General features: G+C 33.2%; 1 protein-coding gene across 4 annotated transcripts in view; it reads right to left on the reverse strand.

Annotated features, from left to right (window-relative positions):
* The window catches only part of LOC123563077 (neuronal acetylcholine receptor subunit alpha-10-like), a 242,721-nt gene that overhangs the window by 29,165 nt on the left and 189,583 nt on the right, over nucleotides 1-23,973 (reverse strand). For 3 of the 4 annotated variants that reach the window (XM_053528339.1, XM_053528331.1, XM_053528336.1), the window contains 2 exons: nucleotides 15,357-15,571; nucleotides 13,909-14,018 (listed from right to left, as the gene is read on the reverse strand). In XM_053528339.1, the coding sequence (XP_053384314.1) occupies nucleotides 13,909-14,018; nucleotides 15,357-15,571 (325 nt within the window). Of the gene's footprint in view, nucleotides 1-3,316; nucleotides 6,254-7,373; nucleotides 7,490-10,052; nucleotides 10,140-11,022; nucleotides 11,478-13,908; nucleotides 14,019-15,356; nucleotides 15,572-23,973 lie in introns of those variants that run through there. The other variant, XM_045355655.2, reaches the window with a different exon arrangement.

The raw sequence follows: 23,973 nt of genomic DNA on the forward strand, positions 1-23,973 counted from the left end.
GCAAGGTTTTGTAATATTTACAGAAATAGAAGTAAACAAAATTGTTTTAAGCTACTTTATTCAAAAGAAATGAAATGTAGTTAAACGCGCTTGTAAAATTATGCAAACAATACCGTACATCAAAATAAATGTAAATCTGACGTATCATTATCTTTCGATGTTGAGATATTTCTCGCGGAGCTAACTTGCATAGACATGTGTAAACTGTGCTTGAATTACATCGTATTCTCTCTAGAAGTAAAACTTACACGATAAGCACTTTCCTAATGAACAGAAATTCGTCGCTGTCTTAAACGTTTAGGACTTAATCGTTGTGTGTGTGTGTGTGTGTGTGAAATTTGTTTAATATGCAATTTTTTAAACAAACAGTCCTTCGTGCTTTTTTCCCGTCAAAAAGATAGGCCCAATTATTGTATATCAGACATAAGTTTTTTGCCATTTCATGCAATTTACAAAAGAGCTTTCAGTCAACTGATAAATGATCGCTGAATATATCATGGATGGAGAAATTGTGCCAATATTTGTATATAGGAACAAAATACATTGAAAAGGGGTCTAACTCGTTAATTACTGTAGAAAAAATGACAGGTAATATACTGGTCATCAATGTATCCAGCTTTATTCGATTTCGAGTTTCAGGCCGTTTATAAAACATGAATATAATTAATAATTATGCAAAATATCAGTGGATGAATAAAATATTTTAGTAATACGTTTGGTGCATACTTCATTTTCTTATATTGTCTTACAGCAATATACGAGTTTAAGTAAATCATTCATTTAAAGTAACAAAAATGTACAACAAAATTTTACAAAAAAGAGGCGATCATTCAAACATTATCTAAGTAATCAGTAAGTTCCTTAAAATTTCATTTAGAAGTGACAGGTATTGGGTGTTATATGTAAGAAAGTACAAGAATGGGAAATATTATATCTATGATAGTTTACAAGAAGTTTATAGCTCTTGTCTAATTAGAACTTTTATATAAACAAAGTTGTTAAAAAGTTACCTGAAAAAACAAATATTTATTGTTAAATATCATCACATCTGAATGTGGTAGTATTCAAAAGGCTATACATGTAACTCACTAATTTGACAAAGTACATGTATATCCTAGCAATTAGCGCGAGTCAACATAACAGCAATTTATTTCATATTATTTGGACCAGGCCACTTAAAATTGCAGCAGAATTTATTTGGTGTCTTAAAAGGTCAAAAAGCTATAACTCCTTACGCAGACATAGTTATATAAAGATATCTTGAATATATGCTTATCTTCACTTCAAAGAGGTGCATTTCTGTAAATTTTGGTTACACCTCTTGAAAACCGCTAGTTTTAAAATTTCCTAGGGCCATTATTCCCAAAACTGGGCAAGGCATAAACATGCGAAAGTTAGGTTCATAGTCATACATATCTGTAAGTTTGGGCCAGATCCCTTTAAACTTGTTATACAATAAAGTGTTTTAACAGCACTGTGCAAGAAACAGCAGGATCATTTTTACAAAACCAGTTAAAGTATCTACATGCCCACAAAACATGCGCACGTTCATTTCATAGTAATACATTTCCGTAAGTATTTACTTAAAGTTTTCTTCTCTTCTAAATCACTTAGTTTTAGAGACCATTATCACAATCACATATTAAAACATTAATAAACCGAACAATAATTATAAAAGCAGATCAATACGTTTGTAATATCTTTTTTTTTAAATTGCAACAAGATATAAATGGCAGCAGATGAAACCGTTAAGTAACAAGTTAGACGGCGCTTTTTTCAAGTATGTCGTTGTTGTGTAGTTGAAAAAATCCCAACAATACCAAAGCTAAAATGATTTATCATGATTTGTTATCAATAATCTAATCTTTAGAGTACATTTGTAAATATTTTATAATGTGTGTTTGCCATTTTTAAAAAGTGTACATTTAATGACTTACATGGTCAGCGTTGTAATAAATGCTGCTTAAAATATGTATTTTACAGCCCGAGAATACTTCTGATATGACTTAATTAAGAAATAATTTATAGCAAAAGAGCGCAGCCCGAGTGAAATTATTTGAACGACGTATCACCACCCGAGTGTATAAATAGTGTTAAAACACGCTTGTGCTATAAATTATTTCGATTCTAATATGACCTTTATCTAAAACAGTACATAAAATATAGAAGCGCTCTTTCTTGGTCGCAACAAAAACGTTGACGTCACCGCACGTTAATGTGACGTCATTCTAGCGTAAGAGTGTTTTAACAGAGGCAAGCATATTAGAATATACATTAAGTAACAACGTTCAACATTGAAGCACAAAACAATGATCTATGCACTATTTGATCACGCGTATGACATTTTAACACATAATGAACAACAATACCTTTATATTTGACCTGTGCACATACATGGATGTTACATAAACATAATACTGAACATAATGAGACTCAAAATGTAAACAATACAAAAACGATAAAATGAGGTAAACTGCCAGAGTTTTACAGAAACCAAAAACAGATAATGAAATCAGCATTGTTTTGATCATATCGCATATACTATTTCAGTGACAAGTTTGTTCCGGGTATGTTGATATGAACCAATATCGTTATGTAATCTATAGGCCTTTTTATAATTAAGATGAATCAAGATGGAATGTTTTTGTATTCAAATATTTCTTGTCTGTGACATTTTGTCTCCATCTATTACAAATTCAATTGAGTGTGTTATATTAGCCAACGACTTCCTGTTAGACAGTCTATTATATTGCCTTTTATTTTCCGAGATATATATATATATATATATATAAGACGCACTCGCTTATAAGACGTCGGACATGCAATATTTGTATTTTGAGATTATTGACGGCGGTACATTGTTTCAATAATTTAAGCTTTACTGAGTGTGAACTCTTGTTTATATCTTTTTCTGCTTGAATTAAAAACAAAATTACTTTGTCCTCATCTTCAAGTACCAGATACAGGGTAAACTACGGTGCCCCTAAAGTGACATGTTACACACATTTTTTCCAATTACGTAATGTGAGACTTTTTTTTATTTCGTTTAAACGAAATCATTTCGTTTAAACGAAATCATTTCGTTTAAACGAAATAATCATTTCGTTTAAACGAAATAATCATTTCGTTTAAACGAAATCATTTCGTTTAAACGAAATAACTTATTTCGTTTAAACGAAATGATTTCGTTTAAACGAGATGATTTCGTTTAAACGAAATAACTATTTCGTTTAAACGAAATAAAAAAAGTCTCACATTACCTAATTGGAAAAAAAATGTGTAACATGTCACTTTAGGGGCACCGTAGTAAACACAGATTTTTGTTTGATTTGTTTGTGTGTTTGTTTTGGGTTGAACGCCGTGTTTCAACAGTATTTCAGTTATGTAACGGCGAGCAGTTAACCTAACCAGTGTTCCTGGACTCTGTACAAGTACAAACATGTTCTCTGCCAACTTCTCCACATGAACCAAAGGTGGAGGACGAATGATTTCAGACAAAATGTCTTTTATCAAATCGTCACAGAGAACATACGCCCCGCCCGGGGATCGAACTCACGACCCCACGATCCGTAGATCTACGCTTTCCCTATTGAGCTAAGCGGGTGGGCTAATTTTTGTTTGTCTGAAACCAAGACGAAAGAAGACTATGATAAGGGTCATAAAATACATAACACATTGAATTTCTCTGCACCATTCACCACCGTAACGTCTGTGTGAAGTTTTACATAACTTGTTTGAATTGAAATGAAAACGTCATTTAAGTGCAATGTACCTTAAATTAATTTTTTATTCACCAAAGATCGCAGGTTTGATGAAATGGCTACTACTTTTATTGTATTCAAATGAAATGAACGTATCATTATGGGTTTTTTTATTTGTTAATCTAGCAAGGACATTTTATTCTATATTAAAATTCTTACGTTTTATCAATTTCGATCTATAAACTTTTATTTTTCATTTATGTAGAGTTAGAGTTCCTTAACGCGATATTTATTAATTATTTATCTATTCAATGTTAAGCTCCGAATTCAGATAATATTACATTCAATTGGTACGAAAAACTCGAGTAACAATTTACACTTAACCACATTAGACACTAATCGTTGTTTGACATACGTTTCAAGTTAAGCAGGGTATATACGAAATAATTTGAGATTCCAGAAAAGGTTATATAACAACGCATTCAGTTTCAACAACAGAACACGGATATTGTAGCAATATGACACTGAAATTTTAGCAACAAAACATTGATATTTTAGCAATATTACTGTGTTATTTCAGCAAAATGCATTGTTATCGTATCAGAAAAAACGTACTGAAAGAGAACACGAGCCCTTGTACATGAACAGTGGACAACATGATGCAGAACATAGATTAACACATATCGGACATTAGCCAATTTAATACAATATGTCATAAGGCACCTACACAATTATCTGTGAGGCTTTTGTTTTTCGGGGATGGGCTAGCTGTGTCTAGATACTAAATGTCACACCTAAATATTCAAAACTTTATACCTACATGTTATCGTGGTCCTTCAAGAACTTTACAACATGAGGCTCAATAAAGTTGAAAGTTAAATTCTACAATGGAAAAACAATTACATTGCAAGTTTACCGTCTTCTACGATGTATTCAAGATAGAGAAAAGGGGATACTATAAGTCGCGCATGGGTAGGCAGAATTAGACTTAGAGGGTCATCATTTGAGACGCGCCATGAGAAAACCAACCGTGGGTTTGCAATCAGCATGGATCCAGGCCAGTCTGCGCATCCGCGCAGTCTGGTCAGGATCCATGCTGTTCGCTAATAGTTTCTCTATTCCAATAGGCTTTGATAGCGAACAGCATGGATCCTGACCAGACTGTGCGGATGCGCAGGCTGGTCTGGATCCATGGTGGTCGCAAAACCAATATGTTGGTTTTCTCATGGCACGGCTCATTTATATATGTTTAGGAAAGCGATTAGTAATAGCAAACCAATTGCAGGCCATATTTAGGGAAATGGCTGAATACATATAACGTAATAATGCAAAAAAGAAATAAAAATAATAATCATAACATAAAATAGAACATTCCGTTTAAAAGTAGATGAAAAATAAATTAAAAATCCCGTGGAAAATGTTGTTAATTGAATATTTTCATTTATAAAGTAGAAATACATGTTGTTTCATTCAGTTTATAAGTTATCCTCTGTACCATCACACACAGTAAGTCAAAACCCTTCTGATAGGCCTAGTAACAGAATTCATGTGGCCAGATTGTTAATAAAAAGAATGAAACAAACTGATATCAACAAACCATCCATTAATTAATCAATTAATGAGACATGCATTCCTGTAATCTATATAAAAGTGAGAAAAAGAAAAGTGACACATTTACTGGTAACAAGATATAAAACTATAAAATGCATTTTTACAGTGAGAGTGAACGTGAAAGCGACAGACGACCAAGACACGTCGTCCGTTTTCGAAGGAAAAACGTGACAACGATAGATCAAAGGTATGGCTAAATCAAAGAACAGCTATTCATAGACACAAGAAATGCTATTTATAGAAAGCTAGTCAGAAAGAGTCAGTATACAGTTAGTGAACACTATCTTGAAATATTTCACGGTAGAATTATTCGACACTGTAATTCTTTACAATGTCTCCAGTTGATGTTCTCTCCTCAAATATTTTGATTATTTTGCACCATTTATTTCCCTTATGTGGGAAACTGTTCTTACACACGATTACAAAAATTCAGTATTAGATTTATTGACTTTTCTCCTGCACAAGTTTGAATAATATTTTGTAAATTATGTGACACAAAGCACATAGACCAACTAACCCGATCAATATCAGGTACTCATAAATATAACAGACAACACTACAGTTAAAGAAGTGAAGATGGTCAAGAGAAAAATCCAGAAAAATATCCTATCGAATATCAATCCAACAGCTTTCCATTCCTTCGCAATTTTTTCCTTCCTGTCTTTTTCTACAAGTCTTTCTGAATAAATGTTAATAAAGTCCCTTACTTCAGTTAGCTTAAGATCTATTTCCGCTAACTGAGGGTCCGCTTCGATCTCATCTTTTCTTTGTAATAAAATGTCTGTGGATCCCTTCCAATTTTTTGGCCATTTATTTTCTCCGCCATTTGCTAGGCCAAATCCCGGAATAGCCGGCGGTATAAGGCGTTTTTTATCCGCTTCTAAGAATGGTCGTACCAAGTTATCCATGCACAATATCTTTGCAAAGAACTGGAACATAACCTAGATAAAATACACAAAATATAGACATACGGTAGGCCCCAATCTGACTAAAGTACTTGATCTTCTAAACGAAGATCTGAGAACGACCCATTCACATTCGTCTTCTGTATATTTTGGATTTCCAGTATTGCTATTTTTATTTTATCCAATCAGACGACATGTTCGAATGTCAAAGAGTAAGAAAAATGTGCAGTTATTCCAGGGCTCGAACCCAGGTCCCCTCGCTTACAAAGCAAGTGGCCTACCGACTGAGCTAACCGGCTATCTGATACATTATGACATAAGAATTGTAAATATCAAAAGTCAAGGCTACAGGTAGATTTACAAGATGTTGTAAGTTAGGCTCTGATTGGCTAGCGAAAGGGTCGTCAGACAATGAATAGGTCGTTCTCAGATCCTATGCGTAGCGTAATAGGATATGTACTTTAGTCAGATTGGGTAGGCCCAGAACATTTTTCACGTAACCATAATAATACAGTTCAAATACCTCGCCATTTTTTTGTTGCATGTAATATGGACACATTTCAATAATTGTTTGAAGAACACGTATTCGGCTAAAGCAGCCTAGTGTAATCAGTATAAACATGACCGCCTGGTGTCATTTTATATTTTTAAATAATTTTGTAACATGTTTTATTAATTATTACAACGGCATGTGATGGTCATGAATCATATCCCGTAGTTAAAGAAGTTTTATATTTTCTGGTCCTTCGGGATCATGAGGTCCTTTATAGCATGTATTCATAGAACTCCCTGTTCTGGTGCTTTGGGTGTGAATAGAGTTGCTCATTTCATTACATTTCTTAAACTGACTGACTGACTCAAACTGTGGTCACGTTCTATACTTATAAGAACTGTCACAAAAGCAGTCAGAAAGAACCTTGTTGTGATCTTAGAAGGTATCCTCGTACTTCAACCCTTTGTTATTGTATATCTCATTTGCGATCATGGACTCCTTTCAACGCCTTTGTTTCATGCAGAGCGGCTTAGGCCGGTGTATTTTTATTGCTGTCTTTAGATGAATTTACAGCTTAATTTTACGGAAGGTACAATTAATACAAGATCTGTATTAATATCCCTATAGATGAAGTTCTACTTATGTGAAACATATGCCACTTACTTTTTTCAAAACTTTTGGAACCGGGGCTCTTGATCCATAAAATGACAAATTAACCACAAAAACATTGAGGAATGTTGATGTTGTAATCAGAATCATATTCAGACAGTAGTAAGTACCTGAAAGAAAATAAAAGATGAATAGATCTTATGATTTTCAAGCTTTACTGAATTACAACGGTATCTGGTACTAATAAACACTTTAATTTTAGAGTTTGTTTCTTTGAACATATTTTTTTTAAAAAAAATTTCGTCATTGATATAAACTAAACTTCAGTACCAGAGACATAGTTTTACATACTATCGGCTGGTAAAACAAGATAAACTTTTTGTAAAAGCTATTGAGCGACCCGTGGCCTGTTTCTCATGTTCACAACTGAGACTGAAAGATCTGTGAAATACACAATACTGGTACACCATTAGGTAGTTACACAAAAATGGAAACAACTTTCATTAAGAAAGGGTCTCTCTGGATGGCTATTAAGGCGACTTTAATGTTTCATTTTTTCCTGCGTTTACAATAAAGAAGAATCCGTTTTGTCTCACCACCTCTGATTTGTCAACATTTTCATTCAGTTTAAATCTATTTGTTTTAATGTACTAATTTTGGATTTGGATTGGGTTAGCTGGATTTGTTCATTCCTTTTTAATTAGTCAAAACACGTCAGAAAGATCAAGTCTTCTAAAAACGGATTTTTTTTTCGTTCAAGTTACATTCTGCATTTATAGCTTACTGAAATCACGTAGAAATAGGACAGGGTATCCAAAAACATATTGGACGTTTTAAGTTACTTCGAAATTTCTATTTCTTATAAAAATATACAAAGTTCATGATTATTTCAACAAAAAATTAGTCAAGTTGACAGACTATAAAACATAATTATAAACAAGTCAACTACGAAGGATTCGGAAGTCGAAAATGAAATCCCTTCAAACAGTCAAAACGATATTTGTTCTCAGCTTACTAGTGCAACTGAAATTGCTCACATAGAAAGCAAAGTTAAAATGTCTCATTTCAGTCGTTTTAGTTGTTTTCAAACAAAAATCCCATCCTAATACTGTCCCGTCAAGATGGACCGGATTCAAAATCTATCCCCTATACAACAATTTGTTTGTTTTGTTTTGGGTTTAACGCCGTTTTTAACAGTATTTCAGTCATTTAACGGCGGGCAGTTAACCTAACCAGTTTTCCTGGATTCTGTACCAGTACAAACCTGTTCTCCGCAAGTAACTGCCAACTTCCCCACATGAATCAGAGGTGGAGGCCTATACAACAAGGAAATAAAACATTTCAGTACTTATTATTTGGCTGGTTTTCATGTAATAGCGTCATAAGGTTGTGATGTAAGAAATGTTCGAAATGTGTTAAAGCAAAAGACAAGATATGAAATAGAAGGAAAGAAACGTTTAATATTAAACTCTTTCATTCATAAAAACACCAGACTTTTCATTTGCTGTTGTAGCTATCATAAGAAAATATTGCACATGATATTCACTTAGGGAATGACGTCGCACTGAAACATATTTTACTCAGATTTAGTATCTTAAACAATCAAGGTATCCATAAGACGTTCAATAAAATGAGAAAGATTGTATCCTAGCGGAAGGATATTCAATCTATATACGATAGAAATTTTTATAATCAATCAAGAAAAAAAGAATTTGAACTTGTTAACAAAGTCTCTGCATCGAGCTGAGGATCACATACGTGTGTGCAGACATTTATTCTATATGGTCAAATCAATTTTATATTGGCAAACGCTCAACGGTTTTGAAGTTGAGGTCGCAAGTAAATATAAATCCAGCTTAATTCAACAGGACATTTAAAAGCTATTTTAAGTATGTTTTACTCCATACCATACTATCCTATATTTGCAGACATTCAGTAATTAGAATATAAAATTTATATTAACGTCAATGCTATTGCTCATACTGATCCGACTATTGTGTTTTCGTAAATACCTAATCTGTTAATTACATTAGAAAACTTTATAGCAAAGAGTTGAACATATATGTTCAATTTTATTGCATATACGTTTGCACCATCCTCGTATTTCAAATTAATAAAATGGAGTGTCTGCGTAACAAGAATTTAATACGTCAGACACAATAGGAATGCTATACTGCATGTGTTTGAACAGAAATTTAATAACGTGCCAGTTTGGCCTGTGATAAATAAATACAGGCTTTATAATATAAACATTCATTACAAGAAGCATCATCGTCTCACATCGTCATTTACAGCAGTGCTGTGTCGTGCCAAAGGCTTTTTTTTGGTTTGCCGTTTTTCAACAGTATTTCAGTCATGTAACGGCGGGCAGTTAACCTAACCAGTGTTCCTGGATTCTGTACCAGTACAAACCTGTTCTCCGCAAGTAACTGCCAACTTCCCCACATGAATTATCAGAGGTGGAGGACGAATGATTTCAGACACAATGTCTTTTATCAAATCGTCACGGAGAACATATGCCCCACCCGGGGATCGAACTCGTGACCCCACGATCTGTAGACCAACACTCTCCCTACTGAGCTTTTTTAGATTCAATTTTAATAAATCAGGAGTATTAACGACTAACGACAAGATACAATGTATGAAATGCAGAGAGAATGTTCTTTTAACATCAAAACAAAAGCCTGAATGAAGTCCCTACACAAAGAAACAAAAGAGCATTAAACAGGTTACCTAGTATGGGTACATTTTCTGAAGCTGGTGGCATGTTTCTTTCGAACATAAGCAACAAGACGAAGAAAGCCATAAATATGCTCATACCTGGAAAACAACGAAATGGTATATCGTTAGAATGTTCATGCCTTATATCAATATTAAGAAAACAACTCTGGTCTAGGTCTTGAAAAATGAAAACGCCTATTTTCTTACGATGGCTTCATGTTTTATTTTCTAACGCTTGTTTCTACTTCAATCTGAAAAGTGAGGAACTGCTTGACTGTCGTTTATAAATTTACACATGTTCTAAATATGAATTTTAATCTTGACGACAGTGTTTAACTTGTACATAATATATTGGGTCTGCCGAACAGAAGTTCATCATGCGAGGAATTTATCCACTGACTTGCTATTACATATTCTATACACTGACGAAAGAATGCAGCGGTTTAGAACAGGTTAAAAATATACTTCAAAGTCAGATATGTTGCAAATAACATATAAAAATAAATCATGTGGGGCAATTTGTTTCTCTTTGTTGAAACTCGACAGTGACTTGCAGCAGTGAATATTAGCGTGAAATCTAGAAACCACTGAATTACGTTAAAACAGCACAATGTCATATTGAACTGAATTACTGTGACCTAGACATTTGATCGACAGACCCCAAAAACAATGACTCTTTCAGTGATCACACAAATCATACCAAAAAGTTTGACAATTATAGACCAAAGATTCCGCAATTTATTGATCAGTAACAAAAAGATCTACGGCAGACATCTTGACCGACCCACACATCCAGAAATATAATAAAACAATATGCTTTTTCTTCTCCGAAGGAGCATAACAATATATTGCAAAAACAGTAGAAAACCTGTGTTAATACTGATAAAATAGTAAAACATAAGATTAAAGATTGAAACAAATCATTACTAGTAAAGATAAAGATAAAATAATTACTATAAAGATAAACAGAAACATCTCTTACCAAGTGCCATTTTTGTGGGAGATTCTGGCGGTATCCAGTACAAGACCAGCGTAAGTGACGTCAAAAGAACACATGGTAAGATCAAAATATATGTGTAGAATGTAGCAGATCTTCTAAACACTATCGTATAAGTCAAATCAATGTACACTTCCGGACAACATGCATACTTAAAAGTGTTCCTTTTCGCTGGCACGTCTACAACACTCCATGCTTTGTTAGGTACAAAATAATCGTCTGCTTTCATGCGTTCTGGACCGTCAAACATAAAATCTAATTTTGTCCCGTCATGTGTCCAAGATCCAAATTTTAAAGAACACGTTTGCTTATCAAATGGAAAGGTTGTGACATCAATATCGCACGTACTCATGTAGATTCCCTGAGGTATCCAAGTTATATTTCCTGCATAATTTACAATACATAGGGCATCTCTTTTTTCATCTTTTCTCAAGTCAGCACTGAAATTGTAGGGAATTAAATTTGAGCAAATATTCTCCTTAATATCTGGTGAATGATATTGGTATTCACGCGTGTTCAAATATCCACGTGATTTTAGATTACAAATAATTTGTGTAACAAAATCCAAAAGTAAGTGCCAAATAGTAAAATAATAGAAAGTCATCCTTTTGCAGAATAATTCATGCAAGCTCGTTTTCCAAAGATACATATTTCTTTTCTGTTTTGTCTCTACTTTGAAAAAAAAGATACCACAGTATATTGTAAATTTTGAAGGTAACTCAGGAAATATACTTTGACCAGTTTAACATCTAATTACATACAAACATGGAACATTTGTGTGGATGACTACCTACTGGTAGAATTCGAGGCTTTCAGAATATACAGCAAAAGTAAAAAGAGACGAACGTTTGAAAAAACGAAAGAGGAAAGTTTACCAATATCAGACACGCTCTCAAAGCAGGTAAATGACAATTAAGACGACATTGTAGAAGAAGAATGAGAAAGAATAACGACAGATGTAACATCCATAACACCAAAACAATACAGTAACATATTATGAAGAAACAAAGATATTTTATTCAAAACACATCATCACTCATTAAAACATTCGTACAAATTCAACATGTAAAAAGATCGTTGTAGCTTTTTTCATGACTGTTAGTTTCTTTCTCATTTACTTTGCGTTCGTTGGTTGGGTACCTGTATCGTTCTATTTAATTACATTTAACGGAGTTGCATGATTTCCTGCTAAAACAAATGTTAAATTCCGGTATTTCATTCTTCATGCATTTGAACAAGTTATATTACGCGAAAACTTTATGATACCTTTATCAATATTTTTTATATTATGTATCATTTAAATGAAATTTACAAATGTTTGCTTCATCTCTCAAAACGAATTTTGATTTTGCAGTTACACAAGCATAAAAGGGTTGCTTTTGGTTTGCTAAGTTACTCCAAAAAGACATTGACTTATTATTTGTATTAAAGTGTTTTGTTTGTTTCAGAATTAGATTTGTGACGGCTGTAAGCTTGTCTATCTTATGTGGCCGAAAGTACTTACGCCCATGCACATTCATGAAGGTGAAATTTTACAGGAGTTGTTGCTAATTCTTGAGCAATCCACTTATTTGAATTTGTTTTAAGTACTTCAAATGCTCACGGGGTCAAGTGTAAGCTTGCTTTACTGCTATGAAATATTAAATCCATGTTTCATTGTGCTTAAGACTGTTCGCAGGCGGTATCAATCAGGAATTTTGCTTCGTATCATTGTTGTGGATTATTTAAATAGGTTTGGGTTTTATGGTCTGTTTTGAAGGTTGAATTTGTTGTAATGGCACATCCTAGGACACGGGTGTTTCATTCTATTAAATCAGTAAATGCCCTTTGTAAGAGATCGTTTAGATTATCAACGGTCACAAAAACATTAGTCTTTAATTGCCGTATGTCTCCCCATAATTAGACTCATCTTGTTATATTTTCTTATCCTTTATGGTATTGGAATACATTCAATTTTACTATAAAAGAAAACCGCCTAGGCCGATGCTAGGGATGGATAGTGCGCATATCTTTTTACCTCCAATATTTTGTCGCTTTGTCGCGCTACATGCTTCAAAACGAACTTCTCTGCAGCACTGATATTGATATACTTTCATGCTATTAAAAATGTGAAATAATAAACAAGCTATAAAATGAGCTGAGTTTTATTTTTATTTTTAAAGGACCCTAAGAGCTTCCTTGTACAAAACCCATGCACTTTTATAACTTACTCTTCATCTTCTTTCACAAATACTGGATCTTCCACGAAAATGTCCATAAAATAAAGTAGAAATAACGGAGAATGTATATACACCCGTATGAAGTGTTAATCCTTTTCGTTCCCACTTACAGTGTGTAATCGCTCTGTAATGCTTTTGATGTAAAATCAAGCTCAATCTTGATAATATTAAAACATAATATATATTGAGTTCGGCTTCATTTTGTCATTTTGTTTTAGAGGAATGCTAATTAAAGAGATAAGGACTTCAGAGAAAGTGGTACTGTAGATTATCCTGTGTCGTCAAGCAACAAAATGGGGGACATTTTTTATAATTATTATTTATTTATTTAAAGCAAAGTTTTTTTTTATCTAGTTGTATGTTTTGTTTGATAGCTTAAGACACAAAAGTGATGTACAGTTTGAACATGATTACGTATTCATGGTAATGTTTGCTACATGTATCAAGTTTTCAAATGATAGGATAACACAATTATGAGCAGTTCGCTGGGAAATATTTTCTCACTTATTATGAAGTTTAATATATCTTTGGTGTCCATATTTCATCGAATGGAATACGGATCATTAATGAGGTGTAGTATCTAGGTGTATATTTCATACGATGGGTTAGGACACAAAAATGGTGCATAGCTCACTGCTTATTATCTACTTACTAATTGTAAAGTTTAATATCTGGTGTCCATATTTTACTGGATGGAATACGGATTTCTGTGACGCCCTGATAATCGTCTGGATCCCATCGTAAAAATTCGTCTATCCATTTCTGAAATACAAGGAAAACATTAAGTGTATAAATGTTTTATTAAAATAAATATCATTTGCCGATCCACTGATCACATTAGTTTAACTTTACGCGAAGAGGTTCCCATGCTTCCTACCAGTACAAGAAACTCACCATCGTGATACAGGAAAAAATATCTTCCGAATATACAGATGTTGCAGTTTTATTCACCCAGTGTATATACAGTTTCATTTAAAATCTATAACGGATGCAGACATGTTTGAAAAAAATAGATGGCCATTCTGATGGCTATCGGACTTGATTTGATAAGGCGGTCCCGTTTAAGGTAGTTCTGCACGATTGATTAACAGGAAGTAAAGGTGTGACGTCATTTATCCGGATATCGGAGAATAAAGCCTAAATTGAAAAACAGTTTATGAATAATGGCAACCCGTGAGTAAGTACATTACAACAGCAACATAACTATCGTTATAAAAAAAAATGATACCAAAACATCTGACACGTTCAATAATTCAAAATAAACTCTTAAAATCAGGTTAAAATGTATGGATCTCTTTAATTATAGGAAAATATCTAAAAATTATATGGACAGATACTAGTACAACTTATTTCATCAAGTTAAAGGCTAAATTTCTGAAAAGTTTCGTTAAAATATACACTGTAGGAAAAAATTCTATGCGTGAAAAGTTATCAAAATTGTGACTTTTCAATTGACACCCATTATGAAAACTTGTGCGAGTGCGAAATCTTTCAAATCAGTCTAACAAAAAAAATCAAGCACACGTCCCCATGGTCCCTATCCATTTTAGCTACCGATTTTTTAAAGTATATTCTGATTCTTTTTCAAAATCACGGTGAAGTCAAATTCTACATTGTAAAATATATTGATTCGAACGTACAGAACTACCTTAACGCTGGTTTATCATGTTTGATAATATCGCGAATGAGAATTTTAAAATTATTCTACAGTGTAAACGAACAAACCTAAGGTTTTATAAAAATGAAAAAGTATACACATTAAAAGATAAATTATATATTTCACGGTACATTTAGCTGCGTTTAATTAACTTAAGAATACTTCTGAATTTCTAAACAGTTCCAGATTGTTTTATTTCGATAATCATAAGTTTAAAAGATTTTCGTTTGAATTAAAACAACGACAACAAAATGTGAACTTTCAGTTTTTCCTAGAATTTTGTTTAACTGTAAAATAAAGAAGATGCAACATTATTAATGATGTCACATAAATTGCTTGTGTTCATAATTTTCTCTTTCATACCTTATTTGAATGAAACAATCTCAGTGAAATACCAACATAGTCACTAATTAGATTTAAATTCTAAATGAGGAAACAATTACATAATTTGTCCACAAGTTGAGTTTTAGGACTTGGTTTTTCTCATCTAGGTCGACAATTTGAATAAGCTGTAGCATGAACCAGACAGGAACGGCGTGGGTATGATTGGTTACCGGTCTGCCATATTTACCGCCACGCTGCTCATAACTAGTCAAAAGGTTTTTAATAAGGATACCTTCCGCTGAAAAGTCGTGTGGATACAGTTGTTCATATCCATCTGAAAATAAAAATGCAACAACTTTTGATATAACAGAATATATTTCACTTTTTTATATCTGAATAAGACGTAGGAACAGTACAGTTTATTTTTATTTCGTTCCAAAATAAACAACTAACCACCAATGCAAAGCCGCAAGAATTCTAAATATGCATCAGCTCAAACCTTACCCTAAAGCAGTGTATCATTGGATGTGTGCATAATCAAAATGTAAAATAAAATAGATAAAAATCTGCTGGAAGATCACTTAAAAGCATAGAAGGCAATAAAGCAACGTAATAGTTAACAATACAAGTTAGATTAGGTCTGTTCATGACAGTTAATAAAATAGCAACACCCCTCACACCTCACGGACAAAAACACGCCCATCATGTACTATACTAAGCATATGGATGCAATCGATACTTTTATGTATTATAACAAAAGTACTTTACGAAGATGTCAAATTGTAACAGTCAATAAATATGTATTAACCAATAAATATGTAGACTAATAATATGTTCTTCTCGATTTAGAAAGTATTAACTTGGATTCTGCAGAAAATATTTACTACATGTACTTACTTAAAAAATTGCCCTTGATATAACCAATGCGTTTAATTCCGTAGTATCTATAATTTGGTCTATTATATTTGTATGGTCCTTTGGAATCGCTCGTACAGTCATTTAATGGAATTTCGCTTAAGAGCGTAAGGGGTGTTCCACATTACATTACCACTCGTGAATAAAGTCAGTCAAATCAAGTCTGCTATAATTTGCTTGGTTTTGCTCATGGCTTCCAAAGAATCTTCTTACTGATTTTTATTAAATCACAACAACAGATTTTGACCGTATAAATTCTCCCGTACCTGGGCTAAGATATACTACTTTGCTGTTTTGGGGTCCATTTAATGTATCTGTATTATTTATGCTTTATGCTAGGGGTCAATATGGTGCTACACATTTTATTACATATCATGGACAGACTCAGTCAAACTGATCTATTATTTTGCTTTGTTGTGTTCTGTGATTCCAAAAGATATTTTGACAGATCTTTATGTAGTATTAGTATCAATGTAAGGGCTTTCACAAACAGATTTCAATGGCGCATAATTATAAAATATAAAAATATGTTGGATGATAAATGTTTATGTCTAATATGGTCATTTGTGTTAATTAACATTTTGTAAGGAATATCTGTATCTTTTACATTTCTAAAGTTTACATTAGTTGACAGAAACAATCCACTTTCAATACCATACGCGACAACTAACATTCAAATTGTTTGGGTTTTTAGACCGAAAAGTATAGTTTTCAACAATTCTATTTATTTCATAGCTAACGCTTAACAGATATTTTCATCTAAATACACCAAAAGAATGGCAAACAATTACAATAAAATTAAAAGCAAAAATTATTGGAACGCAACTGTAGTAAAATCACGACGTATAATAACATTGAATGTAGTTCCCTTAACGCCGAGTTGAGACACTAATGCAACGCTTGAACAATATGACATTAAGGCATCGCCATAGTGGCGGTCATTTTATTCAAAATTTTACATGCAAATTTTCATGAAAATAAAAGTGGTAACAAAAAGTCAATAATTTTGTCTGTCATAATTATGTTCTAAATATATGTGAAAATATGCAAGTAAAAAGATTTCACTACATGTATTATGCCTTTATTTAATATTTTTCTCTGACCAATATGACAAAATTTTGCAATTTTACGTGCAGTCAAACTCAATATATATTCAATACATGTAAAAATAATTACAGCCAATTATAAAGCAGACCGTGAAGAACAAAGTCTTTAGGAATTATTTTGAATTTAACTTGGTTACTGAATAATACACAAACATCCAATCAATTTATCCAATTTGTTTTATCTGTTCACACATAATTTACACATATATAAACAGGTGATATTATAAGACATTGTGTATTGGTTTATCTAGCTAGTTGTGGTCAGTAATGCATGTACAAACAACATTTTAGATAAAATCTACATGGGGTAGGCTTTTTGTGTCTAATGCAATAACCAGGAACAATTTTGACAAAAATAACGTAAAAGTTTGTAGTATACATATTGTACTTAAAACAGAACGACGTTTTGTCTTTGTAATAATTATGTGTTATAATGGAGTTTTACTGCGCGTAAGATTTCAATATTTTGGAATAAACTTTCAGTCTAAACGGGATTCAAACATTTTACAAGTGGCGTATGTACTATAGACCATCATATGCTTATATGTTGATGATAATTAAGACTTTAGTGCAATTGAAGAGAAAATACTGAAAATATGAACTCATACTGAGTTGTGACTATGGAGATTCCGTAAGCAGTATTAACGTTATTTCAGATCAATTAATTTCTTTGAAAGAAGTAACAATGTTTGTCTCATATGTGTACTTATTCTAGATATATATAAAATGAAGAAACCCTTAATCCATCCCAGTACAATTCTGAAAAACAACAAAACCGGATTGAAGGTTTTATCATACACCTGATTGAATATGTTTTCGTGAACTTCCGTTTTATATCAATCTCACTACTGTTTTTGTCTAATATAATGTGAGGTTTCTTGGCACCGAAAAGATGCATTTCTTATCTTGCGTGCAGAACAAAAAGTTCGATAAACAAACAAAAAAATGAACTTAATAATAATGAATTGCTATGAACTATTCAAAAGGGTTCAATTCACAGGACATTGCAATTAATAAAGGCAAACGGTCCTTCATTTGAAATCGATCATCGTTAAATTAGACAGGTTAATGTTGACGATCAGTTCTTGTCAATAATTATTTGATTCAACAGGTGGAGCCCATAATTTATAACTTACAAATATTGATTTTTATATTGTAGAGAGCATGGACATGACATATAGGCTGTTGAGAAAAAGTTTCATACTCGTGTATGGAATCCAATAGATGTTTTCATGCTTTGGCAGCCAACCGTTAGATTTTGAAGGTTTCAATTAGAATTCTTTGTTAGAAATGTTACATTAAGTTAAGCAATACCATTTATTATTCGAAGAGATGTTCACAAAAAGTTATTAACTGATGCGAATAATGCAGACTACGGATGTGCAGGCTGATCTTGCACTGGTCACAAAAGTAAAACCAATCGCCGCCAGCAGGCTAAAGGTTAAGTAAAATCTATTTCATTGCTATTTGATATTAAGTCATAACAATGAAGTCATTCGTTAACATCAACATCGAAGGGCAAAGGGTTGGATAATAAGTTTTGATAGTATTATAAACTTTCCGCTTTGAAATACAAATAAAAAAGCGATCAAAGATGAACACTACACAGAAGAGGGAAAAGATAAATATACGCTTTTGGTAATAAAATCACCAGTTCTACTAGGCCCAAACTCTATATTCTTAGTAAAGCGTTACACAATAATTTCATAGAACAATAGCTGTATATTAATTTTGATAGAAAATGTAAGTAAGATAAATTACGTACAGTTTACATAGCTTATACCTTAGTGAACTTATTTTCCTAAATTGTAAAGCGCATGAATTGGCCATTTTTTTCTTATATGCTGTGAACCTTTTTAAATAATCGACTCTATATTCTTAGTAAAGCGTTACACAATAATTTCATAGAACAATCTTTAAGTACCACGGAGCGGCTGTAAAGTGTCTCTCATTTTTTTTGACAAGCATATTGATACTAACTGTATCAGAATTTTTGTTAAATGCGAAGACGATTTGAAAAACAATTTGGTATATTTTGAGAAACGACGCGTTCATCTGGTGGACGTTTATATCAAACAACATTTTACCAATGCGTTGCAAAAGACAATCTTTATCAAATCTTATGAAAATTTAGGTTAAATATAACACATTGAATGAAGATATACATGGCACTGGCTTCGTCTTGCGCTCTACCGCAGTTAAACTTCTTGCAAAAACAAAACAGTTTATGTCCGAAGGAATTCAATATACGCGTTCAAGATACGCTGCTGGTTGTAAACTTTTAGATTTCTGGTGAATAATTTCGTTATTTTATCATTGGAAATTTGCAATAAAATCACCAATTGGCAGTTGATATGTACATGTTCGTACTTATCATTCCCCATTGTGTTCACTTTATCATTTTTTATTGAGGACTCAGTGTTTTGTTTACTGTAAAGCCTGTGCTAGCTTTGTGACCAAATGTATGTCAATAAGTTATTAAAATTATACGGTTTTCAAGAAGGTTCTATGAACAAATACTGATAAAGATGGTGTTTACATTAGTTTAAAGTCTAGGTTATTCTGGATTTTTCCTAAATCGTCCTTTTATTCTTGGTAATAAATGAAAGTGCTGGAAGATGCTTTTGATAGGAAGCTGTCTGAGGACAGGGCAGAACCCAAGTAGGATCTAATTGGAAGACTTTCTTGTATTTCTTAATAACGAAAGATTTACAGTTTGAAGATTTAACATTTAGTGGACTGATATCAACTGTGCAGATTTAGATTCTATATTTAAAGAGAGGATCTATATTCTTTGGATATACTAAATTCAGTTTGGATTTTACGAGGAATTTGGAATAATTATCGTTATGGCGTATATGCCAATAACGAATATTATTTTGCGAACAAGGGTTGTTATCCAGATGGGCTTAGCTGTTTCGTGGAAGGCGTGTAGAGTTATTATCTCCCCTTGACCATAACCGTAAGATCATTTTACGGAAATTGCCGAGTCTAGCGAATATGACGTTTGCATTGTGACGTCATCGCCATTTCCGATAGATTCCTTGAACAGACATCCAACCAAAAAATTCGGAATTAAACACTTCAAATAACATATAATAATGGTTTTACATTGTATTCTCGGCAGATGTATGGATGATTGGAGATTCCATCATACACTGGGCAGGTGAAAGGGCCAAGCAAAGGGGTCGGGAGAACTTGAGGCTTCCTGGTGACAGGACGGTTAGGTGGCTCACTATTCGGGGAATGAAGTGGCAGGATTTCCACCATGTAATACAGAGAGAAAGACTATTCTGTACTCCACCGAAAGCAATTGTACTCCATTTAGGTGGGAACGATTTAGGCACTTGGAGTTTATATAAACTTAGACGAGTTATTAACAAGGAAATAAAGTATTTGTATGAGTGTTTCCCTGATACATAGTTATCTGGTATGACATTTTTGGCCGTAAAGCCGTAACGGCAAGATCCCAGGGTAGAACATTAGAGACACAAATTGATTTTGCAACCGCGGGGTTTTATCGGGGAGATGGGATACATTTATCAGAAGTCGGGTTGGAAATGTTTTTAGATTCTCTAAGGGACGGCTTAATTAATTATATGGGCTAGAATTTGGCGGATAAATTTCATGTATGTAAATTTATTGTGGCGGAAATTCTAGCGGTCTGGGAGTTCGGTCCTTCCACTTACTGCACCTCTCACTACGAAAGTCCTAAGTTACTGGATACCTAGGGTGAGAGATCGTTAAGTATATACACAGAATCTGCCTTATTCTCTTAATATCGAATGCATACGTGCATACATTGGTTGCAATTAGATTACCAAATAGTGTGTAACATTATCATTTACAAAAAGTAAATTATAACTGGTGCTTTTCAAAATTCAAATTCATTAAAACGCGATTTAGGGGCTAGGGATTTCGCTCGCATAGTCATAGTACTTGGCGTATCCTGTGTACCCCCTAAATTTTTGGCTACATGATTACTATTTTGGAGTTATGTTTGCTTCAAGTAGTTGTTGAAATGCACGTGTCTGAAATGCACGTGTCTGTATGCAGTAGTGGTCGAAATGCACGTGTCCGTATTCAGTAGGGGTCGAAATTCACGTGTCTGTATGCAGTAGTGGTCGAAATGCACGTGTCCGTATTCAGTAGGGGTCGAAATGCACGTGTCACTGTATGCAGTAGTGGTTGAAATGCACGTGTCCGTATGCAGGTTTTTCTGAAACCGTTGAAATGGTGTTGCTTTGCGTTTAGTGCTTTGGAGTGTCGTACAGTTGCTAACAAAATATAGTGCTGACTGTTTTCGTAATGATAACGTTAATATATTATTAATATATTATAGCACCAGTATTAGGCAGGTACTTCTATTTAAGACAGGCGGGCCCGAACTTCCAGACTGGTAGGATTTTCAAATCGGTTCAACTGTAGCCACCGTTGGGAACTCAGTGAACCATATAGCGGCCATATATCTCCACAATATTACGATAATTATCATTTGATATTAAATATATTGGAAGTGATTCGTGGTAATAAATGTATGAACTGTTTTCATTGTTGCTTAATTTAGTGAGTCAAGAAATAATTACTGATTGGGTTTTAATTTAACCAGGACAGGATTTGGACTTTTATTGCATATTAGAATTGGATTTTAAAGCTAGTTCATGTTTTAAAGGTATCTGAATTGTTACTTTTGAAAATATTCTCTCTTTTTTTTGTAACTGTTAACAGTTGCTGCTTAACCTTTAGTATCTTAAGTAACAGTCAATTGTAGCACAGTAAATTATATAGCAAACCTGTAATGACAATAAATAAATTTCGTTGGACTGCGATTACTCCGAATATGATTTCGGCATTTTCCGCTTGTCACTAAAACCATTGTTCGCATGAGCAACTGTGTCCAACGAAGAATACCGAAAATAACAGGCCAGAATACAAAATCGCACAGAACATTCGGAATGTCACTATGGGTCATTTACTTTAATTTATAGAACTTTATCTTCATTACATTTTATAGTTCGTTATAAAGATTATAAGATAAGGTTGAAGACAAGACATACTTTAAATATAAGGATGAAAATAGATTCCAGACATTAAATTTGTTCGGAATGTATTTTTTTTTTTGTTTATGAGAGAAATTCATTTTCCTGGCGGTGCAATTTTCTCGTATTAGAACAAAATTGGACTGGTATGATTAACGACTTGGTGATATATTGATTCTTAGTTTTGCAAATGTCAAAAGGCTGCTAAATTTGGTTATTCAAACAGAATTTCAGCATATGGCGCCAACAAAATGAAAATCTGAAGCCTGGTAGTATGATTACATCTTGAAGTACTACTTTGCCTCTATATACAGACGTATTACTTGAAAATCTGTTCCGTGATGAATTTGAAACACAGTGGGTCATCGTCCTAAATGGTCAGCGACAGAAGCCAAAACAAACCTTAATTTCAAATGATGATGATGATGATGATAATAATAATAATAATAATGATAATAATAACATCATCAACAACAACAACAATAATAATAATTAGAATAAAATAACAAACAAAAACACTGTTTTTCATTATTTTAATGTTAAAGTGACATAGAACTAATTTCAAATCATCTAAAATTATCGCAAAAACGATAGAGACCTTAAATTAATTATAAGAAACTGATAAAACTCTAGCTATATACTTCTAAAGAAATTCAATAGCGATACAGTACCATTCACATCGAAAGAAGAGCAGATTCTTGGACACACGCATTGCATTTTACGAAATTCTGAAATCCAGCTGTTCGTTTGAAACAAAGGCATACGTATTACATCTAATATTAGACACAAGTCGCATAAAAAGGTTAATACAAGTATTACGCTATTCGTTTTAGCTGGCAAACATACCCCCACTATGTATCTATTTAATTGAAAGAAATGTTTTGTGACCTTTTCGTTCATGCATATTTGATGAGGTAATGCAATTACAGACCAAAATCGACAGGCAGTGAGAAAAGAGAAATTGCATTCGTTCAGTTTTCACTGTTTCTTTATTGGTTTAGTTCTTCCAATTTTAAAGAAAATTTGTCTAACGGTTTTTTTCATGATTGAAATAAAATTGAACAAAGTCGTTTTACATCTTCTAGGCTAAAACAAACAGAAACATAAAGCATACGGTAACGAGATTGAACGTGTTGTCCAGTAAAAGGAAGCGTTTTAGGCAAGAGCATTGTATTTTCAAGTAAACTAATAATTTCTTAAAATACACACAGAAATAAATATTAATACCGATGCTAATATTCACACTATTGTAAAAACCGTGCTGTTTTGGCGATATTGTAAGTCATGTGAAGACCTTATCCTGTATTAATGTTTCTAAACCATCCAACCGTCTTTTCACGTGACGCAAATGCCAATGTGACCTATGCCCGCAGTTCATTATGGGCATCGTATGGCAATAATCACGTGATTTGGTGACCGACGAAGTTAGGTTCAAATGAAAGTTACAGTCATTTACAGGGCAACTTATAAGTCCTGGCTATAAATTATTTTGAATTGTTTCGCTTGAATAAAGACACACTCAGCATATTAAGCGCACAGCTAAACATTTTCTGCTGACAAATCCTTTCTAGTATGGTATTACGCCGTATATTTCTAGAGATGAGGAGAAATTGAAATCGAAATCAGAAGAGAGGCAATCGTATGCTATTGTGTTAGAAATTCACCTCGAGAGGATT

The sequence above is a fragment of the Mercenaria mercenaria genome, chromosome 2, assembly GCF_021730395.1.
Source record: "Mercenaria mercenaria strain notata chromosome 2, MADL_Memer_1, whole genome shotgun sequence".
Lineage (NCBI taxonomy): Eukaryota > Metazoa > Mollusca > Bivalvia > Venerida > Veneridae > Mercenaria > Mercenaria mercenaria.